General features: G+C 40.4%; 3 protein-coding genes across 6 annotated transcripts; 2 read left to right on the forward strand and 1 right to left on the reverse strand.

The window, feature by feature from the left end:
- The first annotated feature begins 1,359 nt into the window (after positions 1–1,359).
- On the forward strand, positions 1,360–2,913 carry LOC133307215 (mitogen-activated protein kinase kinase 10). Its single transcript, XM_061507686.1, has one exon. It carries the CDS (start codon positions 1,533–1,535, stop codon positions 2,565–2,567), a length of 1,035 nt encoding a protein of 344 aa, XP_061363670.1. The 5' UTR covers positions 1,360–1,532; the 3' UTR covers positions 2,568–2,913.
- Positions 2,914–3,626: 713 nt separating this feature from the next.
- Positions 3,627–16,659, reverse strand: LOC133307216 (protein SAMBA-like). Of its 4 annotated transcripts, XM_061507689.1 has the most exons (4): positions 16,404–16,659; positions 15,858–15,971; positions 4,025–4,085; positions 3,627–3,919 (listed from the first exon to the last, which is right to left on the reverse strand). In XM_061507689.1, coding segments are annotated over exons 1-4 (345 nt in total). In that variant the 5' UTR covers positions 16,573–16,659; the 3' UTR covers positions 3,627–3,918. The 4 variants fall into 4 exon arrangements, with proteins under 4 accessions (XP_061363673.1, XP_061363674.1, XP_061363672.1 ...); XM_061507690.1 differs by having other exon boundaries at positions 3,627–4,085; positions 15,861–15,971; XM_061507688.1 differs by having other exon boundaries at positions 3,627–4,085.
- A 1,483-nt stretch (positions 16,660–18,142) lies between these two features.
- On the forward strand, positions 18,143–18,655 carry LOC133307192 (serine/threonine-protein phosphatase 7 long form homolog). Its single transcript, XM_061507650.1, has one exon. The coding sequence runs from the start codon at positions 18,143–18,145 to the stop codon at positions 18,653–18,655; it is 513 nt and encodes a 170-aa protein (XP_061363634.1).
- The last annotated feature ends 6,303 nt before the right edge of the window (positions 18,656–24,958 follow it).

The following is a 24,958-nucleotide window of genomic DNA, read 5'->3' on the forward strand; positions in this document are numbered from 1 at the left end:
AGGAAATCGTTATTTAATGTGTACCAGCTCAATTACGTGGGTTGTTGTTGGGTCTTACTTTTGGTATTATAATTGGAATCATACATATTAAATGGTACCAGTATTAGGGTAAAATTATATAATTTTTTTTTCATAAACTTGAATAGAGTCCGGTACAGTTGGTAGATAACTGAATTCCTTAAGCATGCTAACAGGTTTGATCTTTGACTGTATCTATGAAAAAAGCTTTGTAGGGAGAGATTTATTCACTTAATGTGATTTCTCGTCTCGAAAAAATTAGTCTTCGACTATATACCTTAGGAAATAAAAAAAAAATACAAAGAATTTTTCAACAACTTGAATAGAGCCTAATTGATGGTATGGTTCAATCACTTAAGAAATGTTATTGATAAAACTTGAATTCTTTTTCATTCCCACTTGTATCCAGATGCCCACAATAATTTATTTATTTATTAAAAGTAATTATAAGCACAAAAGATCCAAACCAAAAAAAAAAAAAAGGATAAACAAAACAAAGGCAACCACATGCCTTGATTCATTCAGAACTTCAAAACTTTCTGTAACGTTTTTTTTTCATTTCAATTATGATATACATACACAATTGTTCGCAATCATTTTTACATCAGTAAATGTGAGCAAATAACTAATGAACATTGTGTATCATGAGATGAACAGGAATATTAATTAAATACTTTGACTAGCTGTTTACATATTATTTCCCAATACACAAACGATGTATAAAAAATAATGTTAAACTATCAATTTCATTTTCCTTTTTACCTAGGATGGGAATTTACTTTGAAGATCCAATTTTAACTTGTACATAAAACTATGGTTTCAATAAAAATTTCCATCTCCACTCAACTATTTGAATCACCTCGAAGTGACCTTTCTGCAAAGAAAACATGCTCATTTTTCTGTATATAAAGTGAAAATGTTATATGGTTTTGGCTTCAATTTCGGATTGTTATCCCAAAAATCTGATCCATGGATTTCTACTGCTCAGCTCTTTTATTTCGGGTTGTGTCACTGCTTTGCATGCTTAACACTTGATTATAGGCATCTCCACTATCGCACCATCATTCCTTTATAATGTCTCAAACCTATAAAGTAGACTATATAGCATCCTGACCATAACAAACACCTCAGGGATGTAGATGCACATGTTTAATGAGAACCATGAAATTTGAGGTTTTAGCTAAATTTAGAAACTAACTGGATTTAAGAAAAATATTAAAAATATATATACAATAACAAATGGCAGCAAAAGCACATCTAAATCTTGCAAATAAAACTAAAATTATCACAGCCACCGAATATGCTCTGAATTCTGATATCACCACCAAAAGCTCACCTGTCCATCCATTTCGGATTCATCACACGACACTTGTCAGTACTCTAATATGCCAACAGTTAGAGTCAAGCACGTGTCTTTCTTTAATTGAAATCTTACCCTTTTATCACATTCTTTATACCCCATATATATATTTTTTGTTAAGGCTTGAGAGTGTTTTCAAGTGTAACAAAGGTAAATGACACTGGTTATCAGAGAGAGGAGACACAAACAAGCTCTAAGGCTTTCCTTACCAAAACCTTCAATTCCATTATCTGATTTCCCCCTCCAAACCCACATAACACCATCGTTGCCGCCATCCCCATCCTCCCATGTAGACTCTTCTCCAGGCATCAGGAACCTTTCAGACCTCGAGAAAGTAGCTGTACTTGGCCATGGCAATGGTGGCATAGTCTATAAAGTTCATCACAAGAAGAACAATTCTCTTTATGCATTGAAGGTCCTACGCTTCAATCAGAATGCCATTGGCATCCGTCAACCCGCTACACTCGAAGCTGAGATTCTTAAACGAGTGGATTCCCCTTATATAGTAAAGTGTCATGCAGTTTTTGATAATGGTGCATTGAGCAGTGATGCAGGTCATATTAGCTTTATTATGGAATACATGGAAGGAGGATCGTTGCATGATGTGTTGAGAGAACACCATAGACTCCCCGAGGAGGTGATTTCTGTCTTGGCTAATCGTGTGTTGGAAGGGTTGAACTATTTGCATGGCATGCACATTGTGCATAGAGATATTAAACCCTCAAACTTGCTTGTGAATGACAAGGGTGAGGTGAAGATTGCAGACTTTGGAGTCAGTCACGTAGTGGAAGGAAGGTTAGAGGAAACTGACTCCAACGCTGGTACGTGTGCCTACATGAGCCCTGAAAGAGTTGATCCAGAGAGATGGGGTGGTGAAAATGCAGATGAGTTTGCAGGAGATGTGTGGTCAATGGGAGTGGTGATGTTGGAATGTTTTATGGGTTATTTTCCCTTAATTGGTCCAGGGCAGAGACCAGATTGGGCAACTTTGATGTGTGCAATATGCTTTGGTGAGAAGCTGGAGATGCCAGAGAAGGCATCATCCCAGTTCCAAAATTTTGTCAGGAGGTGTCTTGAAAAGGATTGGAGGAAGAGAGCAACAGTGTTAGAGCTTCTTCACCACCCTTTTGTGAATACAAAGCATTGCTTTTCTAGCAAAGGGTTGGGTGATTTTGTTCTTCATGGGTGAAGTGCACTAGATTTTGATTTTTCCTCCTCTTCTAGTTTTCCAAAACTTTGTTTTGAGCCTTTAACTTAGTCTTCGGCCTTTTCTACTTCAGACCATCGTGAAAGAAAATTCAGGTTCCATTTTGGACGAAGGAAGGATAATCGTTTTGGGCTTTAAGTTAGAAATTTGAACATCAATAATTTTGAGAATCTACTGCATGCTATGACAGGCAAAATCTGGAACTACCAGGTAGCAAAGAGCCCCACCTAATGCAAATTTCCAATCACTAGTTGCTGAATGGATGACAATAGACGTGGTACCATAGAATATCTGCTCCATGTTCTCGATTTCTCATCATCAAACACGCAATGTAATCTCGGAAGTTTGATTTAGGAGAATAAAGTGAAGAAAAAATTGCATTGAAAGTTCAGGATTACATCTTTTACTGATAAAAAGAATAAACATTAAATTTTAATATTCTTAATATTTTTATTTTAAGTATTGAATATGTATTAAATGAAATTATTAAAGGCATAAAGCCATTCAATAGTTAAATACAAAAGATTTTGTTCACGTGTTAGATATAAAAAGAAACTAAACATTCAAATATCTTTAAAAAAATATAAAATGTATTTAATAAGATGACTAATAAATTTTATTTTTATTCACTGACATATGTCCTAATAACACACCTTGACAAAATTTATAAAAATAATAATAATAATAATAATACTTAATAATTTCAACAATTTTTTCTGATATTAAACTAAGGGTGAAATGTTAGGTAATTCCAAAACGACGTTATTTTGAATTTGGAAAAAAAAAATACAAGACATTTCAGGAAAATTCATATTATAAAAGAAGTAAAATTCTCAAAATGTCATGCATTTTTTTCCCTAAACCCCAAAAAACATTTTGTTTTGGAATTATGAAAAATAATTTTATTTCTCGGGGCAGGAGAAACACTTTTTCCTTAAACTAATGTTAAATTGTTTTTTTTTTTCTTTTGATAAGGTTGTTCTTTGTGAATAAAAGATCATGAATTCGAGTTTGAAAAATAATTTTTTTACAAACATACAAAGATAAGACAGCATACAATTGTCCCTCATCCCTGTTCTCGTAGTGTGCACCAGGTCTGCCTTTTTTTTTTTTTGGGTAAATATTGTTAGATTATTTTCAATCATATAACTTTTTGTACAGAACCGTATTTAAAATAAACTGGCTGCATATATATCAAAGTATACCAACTTCGCTACCCAGACTAGAAAGACCAAGGGAAAATGTGACTAAAAATGTTGCACGGAAGGAACTTTTGTTTGCAACCATCATGCTCCTCCAGATCGCCAGAAGTTGTAGTATAACAGCAGTGTTTTCTATCAGGGGAAAAGAAATGCAGCACAACAGTTCTTATCAGAAGATCACAACCATAATCACTTGATAATAAACAGATGCAAAGTGCTTTGAGGTGAGAATCCAACTATTTCGGTGGAGCCAAATTCCAATTCTTTGAAATTTCTGTGCACCTATGGAGATGACCACCTGCAGTAGAATATTCAGCAGAAACAAAGCCGAGGGGTCTCAGGCCTCCAACAATGTAAAGAAGGGATATGATCGTCTACTATCTAATCTAAGACAGGAAAAGGAAATTGTTGCTCAACAACACACACCATGAATTGAGGACTATAAAAAGAGTTACACTCAACTCAATATCTTTCTACTTATGACAAATCAAAAAATAGGAAAAAGGGACAAGGAAGGGTGAAAATGTTATCATAAACGTGCAAACCAAACTTGAAAGTTTTTATCGCATGGACTTTTGATAAGAACAGATGAGTTTTAACTAAATATCACGGTACAGGTAGATAATCATTGATAGGATGAATCCTATCTGGCAAGATGAGATGAGAAGAGAAGAGAGAATTTGGGGAAAAGAAGAAGGAAATTTTATTTCAACATTCAACAACCTTTACATCGGGTCTCTTTCCCTTTATACCAACATGCAACAATCTAATTGAAAGAATACAGACCTATACGGTATTCTCTACTATCCGTGTACAAAATTGTCTTGTTGCCTCTAAACTTGCCAATCGTACCCTTCCTCTTCCAATCGTGATGGTCTCTTCCTTACTCTTCTAGATCTCCCATCCTCTTCCGTCAAGTCTCTGTCAGCTTCACTCAGCTCCTCTCTATTGTTAAGCACATCTGGTTGCATCCTTGGCTGAAGGTTCTCGATAGTACTTTGAGATGGTCCTTGGGCTTGGTTCTCCACTGTATTGGTTGCTGGATCCATAGCTATTGGGCTGCTTGATGGGCCTAGACTCATATCAATACCTGCCCCATTAGAAACAACCTTGTCCTCAAGGTTGAAGGTTGGATATTGATGCAGAAAGTCTTCCAAAATTTCCCACGTAGTAAAGTCAGGGAATATCCCCTCCCAAAGAACTTGAACTTGTGCTTTTGGTGGATTGCTCTCTTCTTCCCAACGGGTTGCTAATATTAGCTTGGGTTCCAGTACTGGTAAGTGCTGGTGAATACTTCTGGCAAGGGAAAGGGAGTGATATCCAAGTCTCCTTGGTACGGTTTCAGCAATGAGACATGAAATGTATGATGTATTTTAGCATGGGTTGGTAATTTCATCATATAGGCAACTTTTCCTACCCGTTTCAGAATTTCAAAGGGTCCAAAATAACGTTTGGACAACTTAGAGGAAGCTCTGTGGGACATCGAGGATTGACGATAAGGCTGTAATTGCACCCAAACCAAATCACCAACTGCATAATGTATATCTCTTCAGTGTTTGTCAGCTGTGCGCTTCATGATACCCTGTGCTTTCTGCAAATTCTCCTTTAATTGCAGTGTAATAGCTTGTCAATCCCTTAAGATTTGATCAACTTCAGCAGAAACAGTGGTAGAAGACACATAATCTAAAAGAGATGGGGGTTCCCTACCATAAACAACCTTGAAGGGAGTTCAGCCCAGTGCAGAATTTTAGACCATTTGTGTGGAAAATCAGCAACAAAACAGCAAAGGTATTGCTCTAAAACTCTATTGACCACTTCTTATTGGCCATCAGATTGTGGGTGATAGGCAGTGGAACGACGTAGGCAAGTGCCACTAAACTGAAATAACTCTGTCCAAAATCGACTAAGAAAAATAGGATCTCGATCTGATATGATTCATCTAGGCACACCATGTAGTTTACAAACCATTTCGGCAAAGAGTTCTGCAACCTTTGCAACATTATATTTCCTAGGCAAGGATCCAAAGTGGGCCTGTTTTGACAATCGGTCTACTACAACCAGAATTGTTGTGTAACCATAAGACATTGGAAGACCAATGATAAAATCCATGGATAAATCCTCCCAAATTCTTTCAGGGATAAGGATGGGTTGTAGCAGCCCAGCTGGGGCTTGTGTGGAATACTTGACCTGTTGGCAGGTGATAAGACTACTATGAGGGTGTATAGCAGAAAACGCTACAGGGGATCACAAACTCTTGCTGACTCAGAGGAGAGAGATGGGAATGATAATGCTGCCAAGGGAAATTCTGTTAGAAGGCATTCGGTTAGTGAGGTGCATGCTGTTGCTGACGTGGCAAGGGATGGAAAAGGATCCTAATGTGATTATATAAACAGAACGCATTAAGGGGAAGAGGAGGCTGGGAAAATTGGGAGTTCTTGGGAGAGATCAGTGCCTCTTTAATTGCACTGAAATTATAGAGTACTTTTCTGTAGTATTTCTCTTTTAAGCTTTAGATTGAAAGTTCACTGTAATAGCATTTGCTCTTTTGATTAATATTAAGAAAATCCAGATTTCTGGGCCCAAAAATACTTGTGTGCTGCGTTTATTTCTCTGATTGCATTGCCAGTCTTATCAACTGGTATCAGAGCACTCCGATCCTTGGGGTGCTTTGAATGGTTCTTACTCGCAACATGGATAACCGCTTGGAAATTGTTGAGGAGCGTCTCAGACGGATGGAGACAGTGGCTGATGAACGCCATGACAGAAGTGAGCAAAGGTTAAATGAGATCTTGGATTTGCTGCAACGACGAACGCGCAGTCGCGAAAGACCTCACAGGGTACCCAGCCCTCGTCGTGGTCGTTCGCGTCAGAGGAGTACCGATTCAACTGAATCGGAATGGCGTAATCCAATGGCCGGAAGACATGGGGGTGGAACCCCACGTCAACCCAGGTTGGAGCCCCCCAGATTCTGCGGGGAGGATGTGTTCGCGTGGGTATCCAGGGTCGAGCGCTATTTTTTGGTTAACGAGATCCCTGAGCGCATGAAGTTGGATGCGGTTCTGACCGTCCTTGATGGAGCTGCGTTAAACTGGTTCTTCATATGGGAGCGTAGTAATACAAACGCTTCTTGGGAGGAATTCAGGGCGGACGTCATGGACCGTTTCCAACTGGAGTTGACTGGTAGTCCCTATCAAGAGCTGATGAGCTTGAAGCAGGTGGGTAGTGTTGCTGATTATAGGGCTGAATTTGAGAGAATAATCAGCCCCATTCACTATGCCGATGAGACCATGCTCAAGGAAATTTGGCTTCATGGTGTTAGTAGCAACCTTCGAACAGAGTTGCTGCAGAGCAACATTGATTCCTTATCGGACCTGATGAGGAAGACGATGGACTTGGAGAGACGGAACGAATCTTGGCTGACGGATGGGCTTGGGACGCTGTGGGGAGGCAAGGCAAGTGAGTTGGGCCGTTCACATCAGCCCACGAAGGGATTTTCCCCTGGGCCGCACACAAAAGGCTCAGCCACAAATAACACTAATCCAACTAGTGGTGTGACACGTGCCTCTGTAACTAACCAAAACGACTTGCGTTTCGGACAGGGCAATACCATGCGTTTTAATAACGCTGACACCGTAGGAGACCCTAGAACGAATGAAGCTTCTGGAAGCAGCAATGTTAAAGGACGAGGACGACTCAGCCAAGCGGAGTTGCACGACCGGAGCCGCCGCGGACTTTGTTTCAAGTGTGGAGAACGATGGGATCGTACCCATCGCTGTCGGAATGCGCAGTTGCAGTTGCTGGTGGTCGAGGAAGTTGAAGAGGCGCACGATGTACCGACGGTCGCGAACGAAGAAAAAGGAGACGAGGAGGAGCAACCGATCGGAACGGATACCTTACAGTTGTCAGTCTACAGCATCCTAGGGCTCTCTTCGAACCAAAGCATGCAGCTATGGGGATCCGTGAAGCGCGAGAGGGTGACGGTGCTTGTTGACTGTGGTGCCACACACAACTTTGTCAACCGTCATGTGGCAGAAAAATTGGGGTTGCCCATTGAAGATTCCTACAGTTTTAACGTAGTGTTGGGAGATGGTCACAAGGTAGGAAGTCAAGGGGTGTGCCGTCAAGTAAACCTACAAATTCAGGAGTATCAGACGAAACAGGATTTGTTCGTCTTTGACCTAGGAGGTGCGGAGGTCATTCTTGGAATGGATTGGCTGAAGGGTTTGGGGGAAATTACAGCTGATTTCAACAAGCTGACGTTAAGATTTCAAGTTGAGGGTAAGCAGATGACTCTTCGTGGTGATCCTTCACTCTCCCGTAAGGGTGCTTTGGCCTCTGTACGGTCAATGATGAAAACCATGAAGGATGAGGGCCTCGGTTGTGTGATTGAGCCTCAGTGGGTCCAAAGAAACTCATCAGCAGAACATGAGAAGTGGGACGAACTCTCTCAGCTGCTGGCCGAATTTGATGATATCTTCCAACAACCTCAAGGCTTACCACCCCACCGGCGCCATGATCATGCCATCGAACTTAAACCTGGTAGTGCGGTACCCAATATTCGGCCCTACAGGTATCCTCATTATCAGAAGTCTTTAATTGAATCTCTGGTGTCTGAGTTGCTTACTGCAGGAATGATACGTCCAAGTATCAGTCCTTACTCGAGTCCAGTAATTCTAGTAAGAAAAAAAGATGGAAGTTGGCGAGTATGCGTGGATTACAGGGCCCTCAACAAGCTCATTGTACCCGACAAGTTTCCCATTCCTGTTATTGAGGAGCTACTGGACGAGTTGGGAGGATCCAGCATTTACTCCAAATTGGACCTCAAATCAGGGTATCACCAGATACGCATGAGGGAAGAAGACATTCCCAAAACGGCTTTCAGAACCCATGAGGGTCACTATGAGTACTTAGTGATGCCTTTTGGGCTCACAAACGCTCCATCTACCTTCCAGTCCTTGATGAATGAGATATTGAGGCCGCATTTGCGCAAGTTTGTTCTGGTGTTTTTTGATGACATTCTTGTCTACAGCAGCAGTAAGGATGAGCATTTAAGACATCTCAGGGCTGTTCTGCAGATTTTACGTCAACATCAATTGGTAGCAAATAAAAAGAAATGCAGTTTCGAGCGACAACAAATTGAATATTTGGGCCACATCATTTCTTCGGAGGGAGTGAAAGCAGATCCCTCCAAGATTGAAGCTATGTCTCAGTGGCCTAGTCCAAAAAATTTGAAAGGACTGAGAGGTTTTTTTGGGCTAACCGGTTATTATCGCAAGTTTGTGGAAGGGTACGGGAAAATAGCCAAACCACTTACTGACTTGCTTAAAAAGGACGCCTTCCTCTGGAGTCAAGAAGCCCAAGCAGCCTTTGAAACGTTAAAGGCGGCCATGAGTACTGTCCCTGTCTTAGCAATGCCCAACTTTGACAAACCGTTCACTGTCATCACAGACGCGTCTGGCAAGGGAATAGGAGTTGTCCTTACTCAAGAAGATCGCCCAATTAGTTATCTCAGCCAAGCTTTCTCTCCTCGAGCTTTGGAAAAATCGGTTTATGAGAAGGAATTGATGGCAATCGTGTTTGCTGTCCAAAAGTGGAGACCTTATCTAATGGGTCGTCATTTTGTCATCAAAACCGACCAGAAGAGCTTGAAGTTTCTTGCTGACCAGCGTCTTCTGGGGGAAGAGCAACAAAAGTGGGTCTCCAAACTCCTCGGGTTTGACTTCGAAATTCAGTATCAGCCGGGAAAAGAGAACAAGGTTGCTGATGCCTTGTCCCGAAATTTGCAATTTTTCTCCCTCTCATGTGTGGATGCCAACAAATACGAAGCAGTGGAACATGAATTACATGTTGATGTCCGAATGCAGGGGATCATTCAAGATTTGCTACTCGACCCACAAGCTCATCAAGGATTCAGCTTACAAGGTGGTCGTCTGTATCATCAGGGGCGGTTAGTATTGGCCAAAAACTCTAATTTTATTCCATTAGTGTTACATGAGTTCCATGACTCTAACATTGGTGGGCATTCTGGGTTCCTCCGAACACTGAAGAGAGTCAATAGTCTAGTGTATTGGGAGGGCATACGCAAGAGAATTCAAGAATACGTGGCAGCTTGTCCCGTGTGCCAGCAAAATAAAGTATCCACGTTGTCTCCTGCTGGACTTTTGCAGCCCTTACCCATTCCTACAAAAACCTGGTCTGATTTATCTATGGACTTCATAGGTGGTTTACCCAAGGCTCAAGGCTTTGACACAATTTTTGTGGTGGTGGATCGGCTTACAAAGTATGCCCATTTTGTTCCTCTCAAACATCCGTATACTGCCAAGGTGGTTGCCTATGTGTTCATCAAGGAAGTAGTCAAATTACATGGGTTCCCAACATCCATTGTAAGTGATAGAGATAGAGTTTTCCTTAGTGCATTTTGGTCTGAGTTATTTCGCTGCAGTGGCACACACTTGAAGTACAGCACCTCTTATCATCCCCAATCCAATGGACAAACTGAGGTGGTGAACCGTTGTTTTGAAGATTACCTCAGGTGTTTTTGCTCACCTAAGCCCAAATCATGGCCTTCTTGGTTACACTGGGCAGAATTTTGGTATAATACCACCTTCAAGAGTGTTACGGGTACCAGTCCCTTCAAGGCAGTATATGGTTGTGAACCACCTACACTATTCCGATCCAGCTTTGCTATTTCCCCTGTAGATGAGGTGTCCACAATGCTGCAAGATAGAGATCTGATTTTGCAAGAGTTACAACAGCACCTGGTGGTCGCTCAGAATAGAATGAAGACCCAATCTGACCTTCATCGGCGTGATGTAGAGTTTCAAATACATGACATGGTCTACCTCAAACTTCAGCCATACAGGTTACGCTCACTGGCCCGAAAACTGAATGAGAAGTTAAGTCCTAGATTGTATGGCCCTTATGAGATAGTGGATCGCATTGGAGCTGTAGCTTACAAACTGTTGTTGCCAGAGGATTGCAAGGTCCATAACGTCTTCCACGTGTCCCTTCTAAAGAAAGCTCTCTCCCCTAACACTACGGTACAACCGTTGCCACCCATGTTGACTGATGATTGGGAACTTGTGGTTCAACCTGAAGCAGTCCTTCAATGGCGGAGGAACTCTATGGGTCGGGTTGAGGTGCTGATTAAGTGGTTGCATCTTCCTTCCTTTGAGAACTCTTGAGAAGATTTAGCTCAATTGCATTCTGAATTCCCTGAATTTCACCTTGAGGACAAGGTGAAGGTTTTGGGGGGGAGTATTGATAAGACTACTATGAGGGTGTATAGCAGAAAACGCTACAGGGGATCACAAACTCTTGCTGACTCAGAGGAGAGAGATGGGAATGATAATGCTGCCAAGGGAAATTCTGTTAGAAGGCATTCGGTTAGTGAGGTGCATGTTGTTGCTGACGTGGCAAGGGATGGAAAAGGATCCTAATGTGATTATATAAACAGAACGCATTAAGGGGAAGAGGAGGCTGGGAAAATTGGGAGTTCTTGGGAGAGATCAGTGCCTCTTTAATTGCACTGAAATTATAGAGTACTTTTCTGTAGTATTTCTCTTTTAAGCTTTAGATTGAAAGTTCACTGTAATAGCATTTGCTCTTTTGATTAATATTAAGAAAATCCAGATTTCTGGGCCCAAAAATACTTGTGTGCTGCGTTTATTTCTCTGATTGCATTGCCAGTCTTATCAGCAGGTGACACAAGATTTGACAAATTTCTGAACATCTTGCTTCAGTCCTGACCAAGTAAAAATTGCAGTTGTGCGAGCCATAGTCTTCTGAATCCCTGAATGACCACTGGATAATGTTGCATGGTTCTCATATAAAATTTGGTGGATCAAAGGTGATGTAGGATCCAACAATAATTTCCTTTTTTTTAACAGCAGCCCATCTCTGATTTCCAGATCTGTGTTTGCCTCTGGGTTAATTGCCAAATCTTGGTATTTCTGAATGAAAAAAACAGATTGTTGATTTTCCTTCTTTAAGGCTTCCAATAAATCGAATTGCACAACTGATATGGCCATCAGAGACATTGTAGAAGGGCATCTAGACAATGCATCCGCAACCCTATTGTCCTTGCCAGGCTTATATCCAATGGAATACTGAAATCCCAGGAGCTTAGAAAGATAATACTGCTGTTCTGGTGTCTGCACTACTTGGTCCAATAGAGCTCTTAAACTTTTATGATCAGTCCGGATGAGAAATTTTCTCCCAAGCAAATATTGCCTCCATTTTTTGACTGACTCTGTAATAGCATACAGCTCCCTGACATAGGCAGAAGCTCTTTGCATTCGCAATGACAATTTTTTACTGAAGTAGGAGATAGGATGTTCATTTTGGAGAAGAACTGCTCCAATTCCTAAATCAGAAGCATCTGTTTCTACTACAAATTCCTTGCTGAAATCAAAGAGTGCCAGGACAGGTGCTGAAGTCATGGCTTCCTTCAACTTGTCAAAGGCAAGTTGTGCAGCAGTAGACCAAGAAAAAGAATCTTTTTTTAGTAAATCCGTCAGTGGGGCTGCTATAGTAGCATAGTAAGCTACAAATCTTCTATAGTAGCCCGTAAGTCCTAAAAATCCTCGCAGCTGTTTCAAGTTCTTGGGAACTGGCCAACTCAACATGGCATTGATCTTGTTGCTATCCATGCCTACCCTAGCCACTGAAACAATATGACCCAAATATTCTACCTTCGGCTGTGCAAATGAACATTTACTACTCTTGACAAAAAATTGGTTATTCTGCAATGTAGTTAAAACCAATCTCAAATGTTGTAAGTGCAGGTCCATGTTAGAGCTGTAAATTAGGATATCATAAAAAAAAAACAGCAACAAATTTTCGTAAGGCTGCAATATTAGATTCATAGTGGCTTGAAAGGTTGTTGACGCATTTGTTAACCCAAAAGGCATTACTAGAAATTCGTAATGACCTTGGTGGGTTCTAAATGTTGTCTAGTGAATATCAGATGGCTTGACTCTAATCTGGTGATATCCAGATCTCAAATCCAGCTTAGAAAAAATTTGAGAGTCACCCAATTTGTCCATTAACTCATCTGCAGTGGGTATTGGGAACCTATCCTTAATTGTAATACTGTTGAGAGCTCTGTAATCTATGCAAAATCTCCAAGAATCATCTTTCTTTTTAACCAATAACACGGGAGAGGAAAAAGGACTAGTACTACTTCTTATGAAACCTGAATCAAGCATCTGAAGAATTTGTTTTTCAATCTCACCTTTCTGGAAATGTGGATATCTATAGGGCCTAACACTTACTGGTTTCGTACCTAGTTCCGAGTGTATTTCATGATCTAATTGACGATGAGGAGGTAGTTCCTTGGGCTCCTGAAATAAAGATTCAAATTCTAATAACAGTTGCTGAACCGCTAGGGGAATGGATGATTCTGGAGTTGTTGGAGTTGATTCCAGTAATGTTAACTGGTATAGAGAAGCTATCTGCTGTCTTTGTTGTATTCTTCTGAATTGATTCAGTGAGATAGGGCTCTGGTGTTTACCCCCCTGCAACTCAATTTTCTCTCCCTCCCACGTAAATGCCATAGTTAATTTTGATTAGTCCAGAACAATGGGTCCCAGGGCTTGCAGCCACTGAACACCCAACACCATGTCTGCCCATTGGACAGGAAGAATATAGAAGTCAACCAAAAAATACATGGTTTTGTATTCTGGTGGGAACCGCTGGACAGAATCCTTCGCACTTGAGAGTCTGACCATTGCCCACCATAACATCAAATTGTTGGTCAGTTGACATGGGTAGCTGTAAGGTTGAGACTACACTCGGTTGCAAAAAAATGTGGGTACTCCCTTCATCCACAAGCAAAACTAAATCTAATTTTCCAATATGACAATTGAATCGAAGAGTCTGTGGAGTTAAAATTCCAGAAAGTGCATGTAAACTAATAAGAGGTGTTTCATTTGTGTCTGGATCTAGAGAAGTGTTTGGATTTTGATTTTCCTCAGTCCCATCTTCTCCCCCCATATCCAGATCATATTCATCCGGAACTATCAAAACATGAACTGAAGCTTTGCACTTATGGCCAAAGAAGTACTTGTCTCCACAGGTAAAACAGAGGTTTTTTTCACGACGTTCTTGAATTTGGCTTTGGGTCAAGCGTTGCATGGCAGCTTTGGGATTATTTGTAATTTGGGTATTAAATTTTTTTTGGTTGGTTTGGGGATTTTGGTTTTGGTTTGTGGGTGTAGGCAAAAGAGGAGGTAAGGAAGAATGTAATCTTGGGCATGGGTATTTGGATTGTAGCTTGGCTTCTTGTATTTTTGCTAAGGCTATTGCTCTGGTTAAGGTGGTGGGTGCAAAGGACGCAACCTCATGTGGAATAGTGGTCTTCAACCCAGAAAGAAAACAACTAAGCAAAAAGGATTCTGATAAACCATCTACCTTGTTTGAAAGGGTCTCAAATTCTGCCTGATACTCAATGACGGAGCCTTTTTGCGTCAGCTTTGCAAGTTGGCCTTGATAATTCTCCAATTCTGAAGGACCGAACCGAACCTGTAGAGATCGCAGAAAACTCTCCCACGAATCAATTTTGGTGTTCTTGTGCAACCATTTGTACCATGCGAGTGCCTTTCCTTCAAAGTAAAAAGGAGCAATGCGCAAACGTTGCTCTTCATCCATACCGTGAAAATCAAAGAATTGGCAAACTTTGAAAATCCAATCCTGTGGATCGATTGACCCATCAAATCTGGGAACTTTGAGACGCAGATGTCGAATAGCTGAAAATTCTTTAGAATCGAAGGCGTTGTGGTTCCCCGAGTTGGATGACGCTGGTTGTTCCCGATAGTTGTAAAAAATTGCATCAAGCTTACAAGTAATCTCTTGGAACTGCTTGTTCATCTGATCTTTCAGAATCTCCACCTCCGATTGAGTTTGTTCCAACCTATCATCAATAGAACGAGAACGAGTGTCAGGTGGTGCCATGTTGAAGGATGAAAGCACTAATTGATAGGATGAATCCTATCTGGCAAGATGAGATGAGAAGAGAAGAGAGAATTTGGGGAAAAGAAGAAGGAAATTTTATTTCAACATTCAACAACCTTTACATCGGGTCTCTTTCCCTTTATACCAACATGCAACAATCTAATTGAAAGTATACAGACCTATACAGTATTCTCTACTATCCGTATACAAAATTGTCTTGTTGCCTCTAAACTCGCCAATCGTACCCTTCCTCTTCCAATCGTGATGGTCTCTTCCTTACTCTTCTAGATCTCCCATCCTCTTCCGTTAAGTCTCTGTCAGCTTCACTCAGCTCCTCTCTATTGTTAAGCACATCTGGTTGCATCCTTGGCTGAAGGTTCTCGATAGTACTTTGAGATGGTCCTTGGGCTTGGTTCTCCACTGTATTGGTTGCTGGATCCATAGCTAATTGGGCTGCTTGGTGGGCCTAGGCTCATATCAATCATCGTTAATCTATTGCCACTATCTTTGACGGGAAAAGCAATGCCTAGAGCCCCCGTGGCTTGACCAAACCAGATTTTAGCCATGTACCAAGGAGGTGATTGTTTTCGAGAATTCATCATTAGATAATATAATAAATATACTGGTAAAGCCAAAGGCACTCAGTTGAGTTCTGTTTGTTCATATGTTGATCAAAATGAAGAGGAGGAATAAATAACAAAATAGAAAAATATGATAAACCAGGAGGGTAATGAAAATTCCCAGAGTTGATGATTATAAATTTGATTTAGGATTCATAGAATATATATTCATTTTCGTGATCATGCCAAATCCATAACTGCACACATATCATGAAAAAAGCAGACCAGTGCTGATATATGTGTCTATTTTTTCAATCAGAAGGATTTCATAAAGTTAGTTTTAACACCATGAAATTATGGTTATGACTTATGAGCATCAACTGAAGTATGTTTGATTAACTAAATGCAAGAATCAACTAAGATTTAGGGTCTCAAGTTTTAATCAATTGAAACCAAAAAGTATAGCAATCACGTTCTAAAATATTGTAAGAAACTCTAAAGATATATCTAAGATATTCTAACAAGTAACAAGGTCATTAAGTGATTGATATACTAACCACCTCGACGTGATACAAGATGGATCCGAGAACGAGGTCCTTCAAACTTCCAGTTATCATCATCCAAGGATTTAACCTCCTTGTCAAGTGCAGCCATGAGATCTGATTTTAAAACTGCAAAAATAGGAAAACAGAATGTCTAAATGCATGCCTCGTGAACAAAAGAATGCATCATATTTTGGCTCCAAAACAACATAGAATGATGCTGCGCTCTACTGAAACCAAAGATTCATCTTGGCCCTTCAATATTTTGGTAACCATGATATAGTGAATTCAACATACAAGACAAGACAAAAAAGGCTTCACTGATATGAATCCTAACCAGAATACAATTCAAGGGTACATAATAGTTCTAACCTGAGAAACCCCAAAGAGAACATCAGAAAACAATTAATATATATTGAACGATAAAATCAATTAGCTGTTAACAATAATTGGAAGAAAACTTAAAAATTACAGTAATGGCAGCGGTTAATACTCTTGCGTTATATAACTGGAAAATCATAACAAATTAACAAGAAACAAAGTAAATTGAATAAACCTTACCTCGCATGGCCTCGTCCTTTCGCTCTTGCGTTGAGATGGGATTGCACGGGAAATTAAAATCGTCAACGGAAACGGCGGCGTTGCTGCTGCCGCCTCCTCCTCCTCCTCCACCACCACCTACAACCGCCGTAGTCGATATCGATGAATGAGCCGGGGATGAACTATTCATCGTTCCTCCAACCACTCAGTCGCTGTTTGTAACTTTGTATTAAGAGCCAAAATATTATTCGAAAGTCGGAACTCAGTGCTTTGGGTCTAAGTGCTTGATATTTGCGCTCATAAGCACTTTTTCATTTTCATTTTGTTTAGTAATTTACCTGGCCTATCAGCCAATGCATTGATTATGGGCCCAACGGAGAAGAGGTTTTTCCTACGAATTAATATTATATGTATATAATTATAATGTTAAAAATAATTTTCCTCTTTTCTTCACATCAATAGATAGTTTACGAAGAGAGAAAAAAATAATTTTTAAAATTATAATTATATATTACGAGTGGTACATAGTGTTAATTCGTTGGAGGAGAAAAAAATTTCTCCTACCACATGAGAGCTATATTTCTCATTTCAATCGTCAATCGATGAATTATTAGTCGAGCTATAATTTATTGAACTAGAACTATAATTTATACTTAAAAATTCGATAGGAAATCCATAACAAAGTTATTGAATTTATTATAAATCTTACACATCAAATTCTAAAAATTGTTAAAACTTGCAAAGTTGGGCAAAAAAATTAAAATAATGTAATTAATTAAAATAATTACGCATTTAATGCTGTTTTGTTAAAAATTACATATCTGTTGCACAATGAGACGCTCTCTTTGGGCGTCACATGTGACGCCCAAAGAGGGCGTCTCATGTGCAACCTATATATACCCCACTTTCCTTTTTTCACTCCTTACTCATTTACCTCTCTAACCTCTCTTCAACCTCTCTCTAACCTCTCTCTAACCGCGGTTCGTAGCGAAGCTCTGCCAACGTAGGTAAGGTCATAATACCTCATATGTATACATTTAAATTACAGTGCTAGTTAGTAATACATGTTAGGATTGATTGTATATTAGAGACTTGGAACATTAGGATAGTCACTTAGAAATTTTGTGTCATGCTATGAATGTTGTAATGATTTAGTAATATTATTATTACGTAGTTATTATTATTACCGATTTTTAATTATGTATTAGGGTTTAGCATATTAATTAGTGATTTATAAATAGTGTTAGAGACTTTGTAAATTTCGTATGTATGATGTTATTAATGCGGGAGTGCATAACTTTGTAGTTAGTTGAGGATAATGGTTGAGTCATCATCTTCTTCGGGATCTGATTCGGATGTAGAGCCCACCGATCCCAGCATGTGGATCATACATGGACCGTACAGGTGGGAGGTCCTTCGTCAGAGGACGCAGAAAGGTCATATTTCACATCGAGTGTGGAATACTTAGCATGTAAGAAAGATTAAGACTAGGCGTGGGAAGCCACAAGGGGGCCCACCTACCGGTGCTATTCCACAGGTTGTGGAAGAGTACCTCAGACAGGCGGGTTTCATACATGTTGCCAGGATGCAACATATCCAGGTATGTTATTTATGTCGTTTTGTATTTATGTAATTATTTAATAAAATTCGTTAACACGTGATAACTGCGTAATTTATCACAGATAGATACATTTTTAATTAGTGCTCTGGTCGAGAGGTGGAGACCAGAGACACATACCTTTCACATGACCCAAGGTGAGATGACGATCACCTTACAAGATGTGGCAGGCATCTTGGGCTTGCCGACCGACGGTACTGTCGTCATCGGATCGACCTCTGAGGATTGGCACGCTGCTTGTGCTGCTGTTTTTGGACATGTTCCAGAGGCCGGTGAGTTCCATCATTCTGGCGACCTCCGCATCTCATTCTTGGATCGACATTATACCCGGTGGACTGATCATGAAGGGAATCATGTTGCCGAGATCTACTTCACAAAAGCCCACATTGCCCGAATGTTAGGGACTTGGTTGCTGGCGGACAAGTCTGGAGGTAGCAATTTTGGTTGCCGGCTTGTCCCGTTGCTAGGTGGAGGATTTGAGGACATTGGCCGACTCAGCTGGGGATCTGCAGTTTTGACACACTTGTTCAGGAATTTGTGTGAAGTGACAGATGCTCGTCGAAGCGACATGGGTGGTTGCCATATTCTCCTTCAAATTTGGGCATGGATACGATTCCCACCCATTGCTCCACCCCTTCCTCCACACTCTGCCTAACACTTAACGCAGCAGCAACGACGTGACTACATGGATACTTAAAGGCCTTAAACTTTCCACACTGACAGTATCTCTGTGGGAGGTTGACAGAATATGAACGTTCTCAACCTGCGTCAACCTCGAATACAGTATGTTCAACATTGTATGCACGAACGTGGTGGCCTGTTGCATCTACCTGGTTCTTCTTGACCAATTCAACAACATGTTTGGAGTGACGATGAGCTGATTGAAGTTGTGCAAGAGCATTTGTTCCTCTCTCAACAAAATATGCAACCAATCTGCTATATGTATGCTTAACCAATGCTGTTATAGGCATATTTCTGGCCCCCTTCAAAACCCTATTGACAGATTCAGCCAAATTTGTTGTCATATGACCGTACCTCCGTCCTTCAATATCGTAGGCACGCGACCACTTTTCCTTAGGAATCGCATCTATCCGCTCAGCAATTTGAGGACTACTTTCACGGAAACTCGCAAGATTCCTTTCAAAATCAACCATTGTTGGAGTATAACCTGCACAAATTGGACATAAACGAATTAAGCATAAATTGACAATCATGATGGAAAGAAATAATTACGCATTCAGTCAATGAGTATACCTAAATTCTTTAACATCCGCTTCAAATCTTCATTTCGAAACTTTTGATTGAAGTTGCTTGCAATATGACGAATACAGAATACGTGATACGCATTTGGCGGCTGCCAAGTAGGGTTATTTTCCACAGCAGATATTATGCTTCGATGCCGATCGGATATCAAACATATGTTTGACATCGTAGTCACATGAGCACGAATATTAACGAGAAAATAATCCTATGCTTCCAAAGTTTCGCCTTCTACGATGGCAAATGCGATCGGTAAACATTCATTATTACCATCTTGGGCTATGGCCACCAACAATTTCCCTTTGTACTTTCCATATAAATGTGTTCCATCAATTTGGATGACGGGTTTGGCAAATTTGAACGCCTCACAACACTGTCTAAACGTCCAAAAAATACGATGAAAAACCTTTTTTCCAGAAACTAAGCTCTGCTCGGCATAAAGATCATTAGTTTGTATATGATAAAATGAACCTGGGAAAAAGCGAAGCATGTATTCGCACCACCTTGGTAAAAAAGCATACGATTCCTCCCAATCACCGTACAGAATTGCCATCGCTTTCTGCTTCGCATACCACACCTTTCTGTAGGAAACTTGAAAGCCATATTTAGCAGTTATCCTTTCTTGCACCAAAGAGATTGACACAGATGGTTCAGACTTTATCATCCCTGCATTGAAGAGGATATCAGTGCCTCGATAACATCGAACGAATTTAATTACACATTTGTGTTCAATCACACATCTAAAATACAAAAAGGTACCTATCACGAGATCTGCAATAACGTCCGCATCGAGCTGTCTATGACCCTGGGAAATGTGCTCATTCACACATTCGTGTTTTCCACCCATCTCGTTATTTTCCAATTTTCACGAAACACCGGTTTGATCGCCCTTACGCGCCACGGACAACCTTGATCGTATGCACAACATTTCATGGACAACTTTGCAGGCGTGCTCTCAATTACAATGGCTTCTTGATGCTCCCTAATAAGGTTGTGCTTAAGTGCCATTTGGACATCTTTTTTTGTCGCAAATTCTTGATTGACAAATAACATGTCACCCAGTTGCCACAAACCTTGTATTGAAGCCGATCCAGACACCGAACCATCAGTACATGATTCTTATTCGCTCTGATAACTCCAATCAATGTAAGAATAATACGGAATTCCTTCCCAAAAAGGAATAACATCTGTGTCACCTGCAATTGCGGATTATAATTTTTTAATACGAACTTACTAATTCAGGTATTAAATCAGTTATTTATTCACGCAGTATACAAATGGGAACAATTACCTTCTTGTGGAATACCAAACGGAGCAGACGCAACGTCATTCAACTGCGGCATTTGCGCGACGACTGGTTGATGGAATATTGGAATTTCAGACGCACCCATCTCACGAGATTCATCTCCTTCTGAAGAACTAGCATCCTCCGCCAGAAGATGTTCTTCCATTGCCATATTTTCATCGTCATCTTCGTCGTGCATTTCCCAAGTCGGATCATTTTCATCTCCCTCAGAAAAGTTACCAACTGGAGACGCATGAGCGGCAGGAGAAGCTGGAAGACGGGGAGAATTTAAATAAACTGACCTCACCGGTATGGGAGCATTCTCCGTTGCAACGATGTCGACATACAACTCTAGAAAATCTGTCCTTGACTGGTTGCAAAATTCTTCCATTGTCATCTCCAAGTCTTCATCGTCAAGCACTTTCAAACTAATGTATTTATCACCTTGCCACACCCTTGTTGTGATCTCGGTGATACATTGGTTGTCTTGAAGACTTAACTTCTGCCGAATTCTCTGATGCAATCGCCAACGGTTGTGTTGCGTTGGATACGTGTCGGCCTTTTTTCACCTTCGAATATGACACCTCGTCGACCTTCTACCTTCCTACCATTGTAATATAACTCAACACGAACAGAATCAGGATTTGAGCTCATTTTTAAATAGAATTACAACTAAAATTCAAATACTAAATTAAAGATAAAGGAATGTTGGTGGAGAAGAGAGATATGAAGAGTGAGAAAAGAGGTGTGAATTGAATGGAGGGGGTGAGGAAATATATAGAGCACACATGTGACGCTAGTTTTGGGCGTCATATGTGACGCCCCATTGGGGCGTCACATGTGACGCCCAAAACTGGCGTCACATTGTGCAGTAGATTTGTAATTTTTTACGAAACAACATTAAATGCGTAATTATTTAATTTAAATACATTATTTTAATTTTTTTGCCTGTATAATTATGCCAAATAACTTTTAGCCCATGTAAGTCCATGCCAAATAATCTAATTATATGAAATTCAATTGCAGTAATGTATAATTATGCAAGTTTTATTTGGTTTTGTTTTGCAGCTTTGTAAATAAAAAAAAATTAAACTAAATAATTTTATTATCATTTAAAAATTTTACAAAATGAAACTTAATTTTTTTTGTTTAATTTTCTATTTCGAATTTTTTTTATTTAATTTAAATTGTTTTAATTTTGAAATTATAAACACCCTTACTTTACTATATAGGGATACACAAAATAATCAAAAAATTGAACCGAACTGTGAACTGAATCGAACTGAATCTATTTTAAACTGAATCAAATCGTTTTCAAACCGAACTGTTTAAATCAATTCAGTTTAATTTTTCAAAAAATTCAATTTAATTCGATTTTTCTTCGGTAAACATGTACACCCCTGCTTTAATAAGTAGGAATGACAAGAAAATACACAAAACTTAGTTCTATAATAGGCGTGAAGGGGGACAAGTTTTAATAGTTGTGAATTAAGTTGACATGTGGCTAGCATTATATCAGCACGTACGGTCCGTAAATAGACCATCCATTAGTAGAGTAACTTAATTTTATTAACAAAAAAATTAACCCGATATAAAAAAATATAATTTATTTTCATTTTTTATACGAGAAAATTATTACAATTCTGATACATGGTAAAGACTGGCTATGAATAAAAAGAACAGTCTAGTGCTAATGCTACCACTGGGAGCTGGCTTCTCAGGACAATTATATGTACACATCCTTTTTCTGTGAAAATAGAGCCTTTTTCTGTGATTAGAATTTGTGGCCATGAATCTTAAAAAGCAAGCAGAAAATCTTATATCGCTGCTTCAAAATTCAACCTGCACAAAAGCAAGTGAATGGTAGAAACAAAAATTAGAAAAAATATTCAACAATTTTATATGTAGTATCTTGCCGAAATTAAGATATAATCCTAGCCCCTTTATCTCACATTCTTAAAAGCAACTATGTTTCTTTTCAAATCAAATGCTATGACTCGAATAAATTTAAGTATTATGTACCTCATCCAAAGCTAAGCAGAGTACTTGAATGTTGCAACAATCAGTTAGATTTGGACTTTCTACCTTTATTGTCATGGGCTATGTTGCACCGACACTGATTTAGGACACGGGATACGACACAATGCGATACTCCGACATATAATGCTAAAAAATATTAAATTTTGACACGTTTGGACACGTTTTAATATTAAATATTTTTAATTTATGTAATGTATATTATATTTAATATTCAATAATTAAAAAAATGAAGCTAAACTTATAATACTTATCGATTTTGCAAAAACCCATAAGATATCACAAATATTTATATTAAAATCAATAAATGATAATCGTAATCCAATCAGTATTTAAAAACTCAGCCCGACCATGTTACATTAGTAGGTGTAACATGGCGGCATGTTACATGGTATAAATGTTTAATATTTAACATGTAAATGGTATAAATTTATTAACAATGCGATACATGGTATAAATATTTAACATGCAAATATTTATATCATCCTTGGCGGCATCCGGTATGGAGCTAATAACAAGGCCCCACACCAGGCAACAATTCAATGGAGAATGCTATCTCCCACTGTGGCAAACACTCAGGACTCTCCTCAGGAAGCACCTTGAGGAATTCCTTCACCACAAGAATGCCAGTGAGATCCTCATGTGTCCCACTCACCAAACCTCACAACATGACATAATCAATGTCCCTGCCCACAAGGCCCTCCTAGCCCGTAGCAATAAAAGGCGAGGAACTGGCTGTGGACTCACACAGAGACATCACCACTCGCTAGGCACAACAATCAATCAATCAATCAACTATTGGACAATCCATCCACGCCAAGGATGATTTCCAAATTAGCCATCGGCAACCCTATCAGATCTACCGAGAAGTCACGGCTCTCCCATTGAAACACGACATCTCGATGTACAGTGGTAGCATCACACTTTTCTCTAGTGGCAGTAGTCACCTGCAATGGTGGAGAAAGCACAGACATGGGCAACTCAAACCCCAAAGAAATCGGGGTTGCAACAAACGAATGCGTAGCCCCGGAATCAAACAATACATCAACAGATGAATCACCAACAGACACAGTACCTCTGACATGGTTCAGAGCTCTATCCGACTGCTGCCTATCCAAAGTGTAGACACGCCGAGTAGAAGGTGGCACTGCAGGTGCCGAAGTAGGTGCCAAAGGAACCATCTGCAATGGAACTGCCTGAACAGCTGCAGCTCTCGCCGTCGACGACGGACAGTCTCTAGAAAAGTGGCCCTCCTTACCACACTGAAAGCATACCAACTGCTCCGAAGCACAACGTCCCACATGCTTCTTTCCACACCCCGAACACTTAGGAGGCGAAGGAGGCCTCGCAAAGCTTCCCTGCTGCGGAGAAGTCCTCTTGAACTGACCAGGCGCCTGCCAAGTCGCAAATTGTTTTCCCTTGCCTTTCTCAGCAAACCTCATATCCTTCCAGGAAGTGGAACCACTCGTTCCTTTGGTCTCATCAACCTTGGCCCTCTTGGCCTTGCTCGTAATGCAGACATCCTCAATGTCCTTACACTGCTGAACCAGTGTACCAAAATCCCTCGAAGCAGCTCCAACAATATGCTCTGCAATTACCTCACTAAGTCCTCTGCGGAACTTAGCAGCCAAAAACATCAGAGTAGGCACTGCCATCCGAAAGTGTGCGAACTTCACAAGTTCATTGAACTTGGCTAGGTACTCGTCAACAGACATTGAGCCCTGAACCAATCTATCAAATTCCCCTTGCTTCCTCTCCTGCGCGTCATAAGGGAAATACTTGCCCAAAAAGCAGTCCTCAAAGAATGGCCACGTCATCACATGATCCTGCATCTCATAAGCACGGGAAGTGTTCGTCCACCACTCGTGGGCATCACCCTCCAGCATGTAAGTAGCAAATATCAGCTTCTGCGGATCTGTACACTGCATGACCCGAAAGATCTTGTCCAGCGATTGCAGCCATCTCGCCGCAACAATAGGATCCAAAGACCTATCAAAAGAAGGTGGCTTATGCTTTCTGAAAGCGTTCAGCCGACGGTCAATCACGTCACAGTCCTCAGCAGGCTCAAAGTAGGGTTCCATCACCCCAGTGACATGAGTAGCACTACCAATGTGACTCAGGGTCTCATCCTGAACACTAGGTGGAGGCGGCGGCGGCGGTGGCAGTGGAGGTGTGGCGGAGGATACTGGCCAACAGCAGGACCCGCCCTCATCACCTCCAACATAACCTGCATCATGGTCATGTTCGCCAGCCGATTTGCCTCAAGAGCATCCTCTGTGGCCTTCTGGTTCGCTTCTCTGGCAGCGTCCATCATTGCCACGTTGGCCAATCTAGTGGCCTCCTGCATCTCAGCCAATGCAGTCAGGATTGGGTCGG

Source organism: Gastrolobium bilobum, unplaced genomic scaffold, assembly GCF_033153095.1.
Source record: "Gastrolobium bilobum isolate Gb01-03AN ecotype WA unplaced genomic scaffold, APGP_CSIRO_Gbil_v1 utg6974, whole genome shotgun sequence".
Classification (NCBI taxonomy): domain Eukaryota; kingdom Viridiplantae; phylum Streptophyta; class Magnoliopsida; order Fabales; family Fabaceae; genus Gastrolobium; species Gastrolobium bilobum.

Coding starts and splice junctions, on each gene's coding strand:
- LOC133307215 (XM_061507686.1), top strand. CDS start 1,533: ATGACACTGGTTATCAGAGAGAGGAGACACAAACAAGCTCTAAGGCTT.
- LOC133307216 (XM_061507687.1), bottom strand. CDS start 16,572: ATGAATAGTTCATCCCCGGCTCATTCATCGATATCGACTACGGCGGTT. Junction 15,972..16,403: donor AAAGGACGAGGCCATGCGAG/GTAAGGTTTATT, acceptor CTATTTTTGCAG/TTTTAAAATCAGATCTCATG. Junction 15,207..15,857: donor TCTTGTATCACGTCGAGGTG/GTTAGTATATCA, acceptor ATATGAGCCTAG/GCCCACCAAGCAGCCCAATT.
- LOC133307192 (XM_061507650.1), top strand. CDS start 18,143: ATGACGATCACCTTACAAGATGTGGCAGGCATCTTGGGCTTGCCGACC.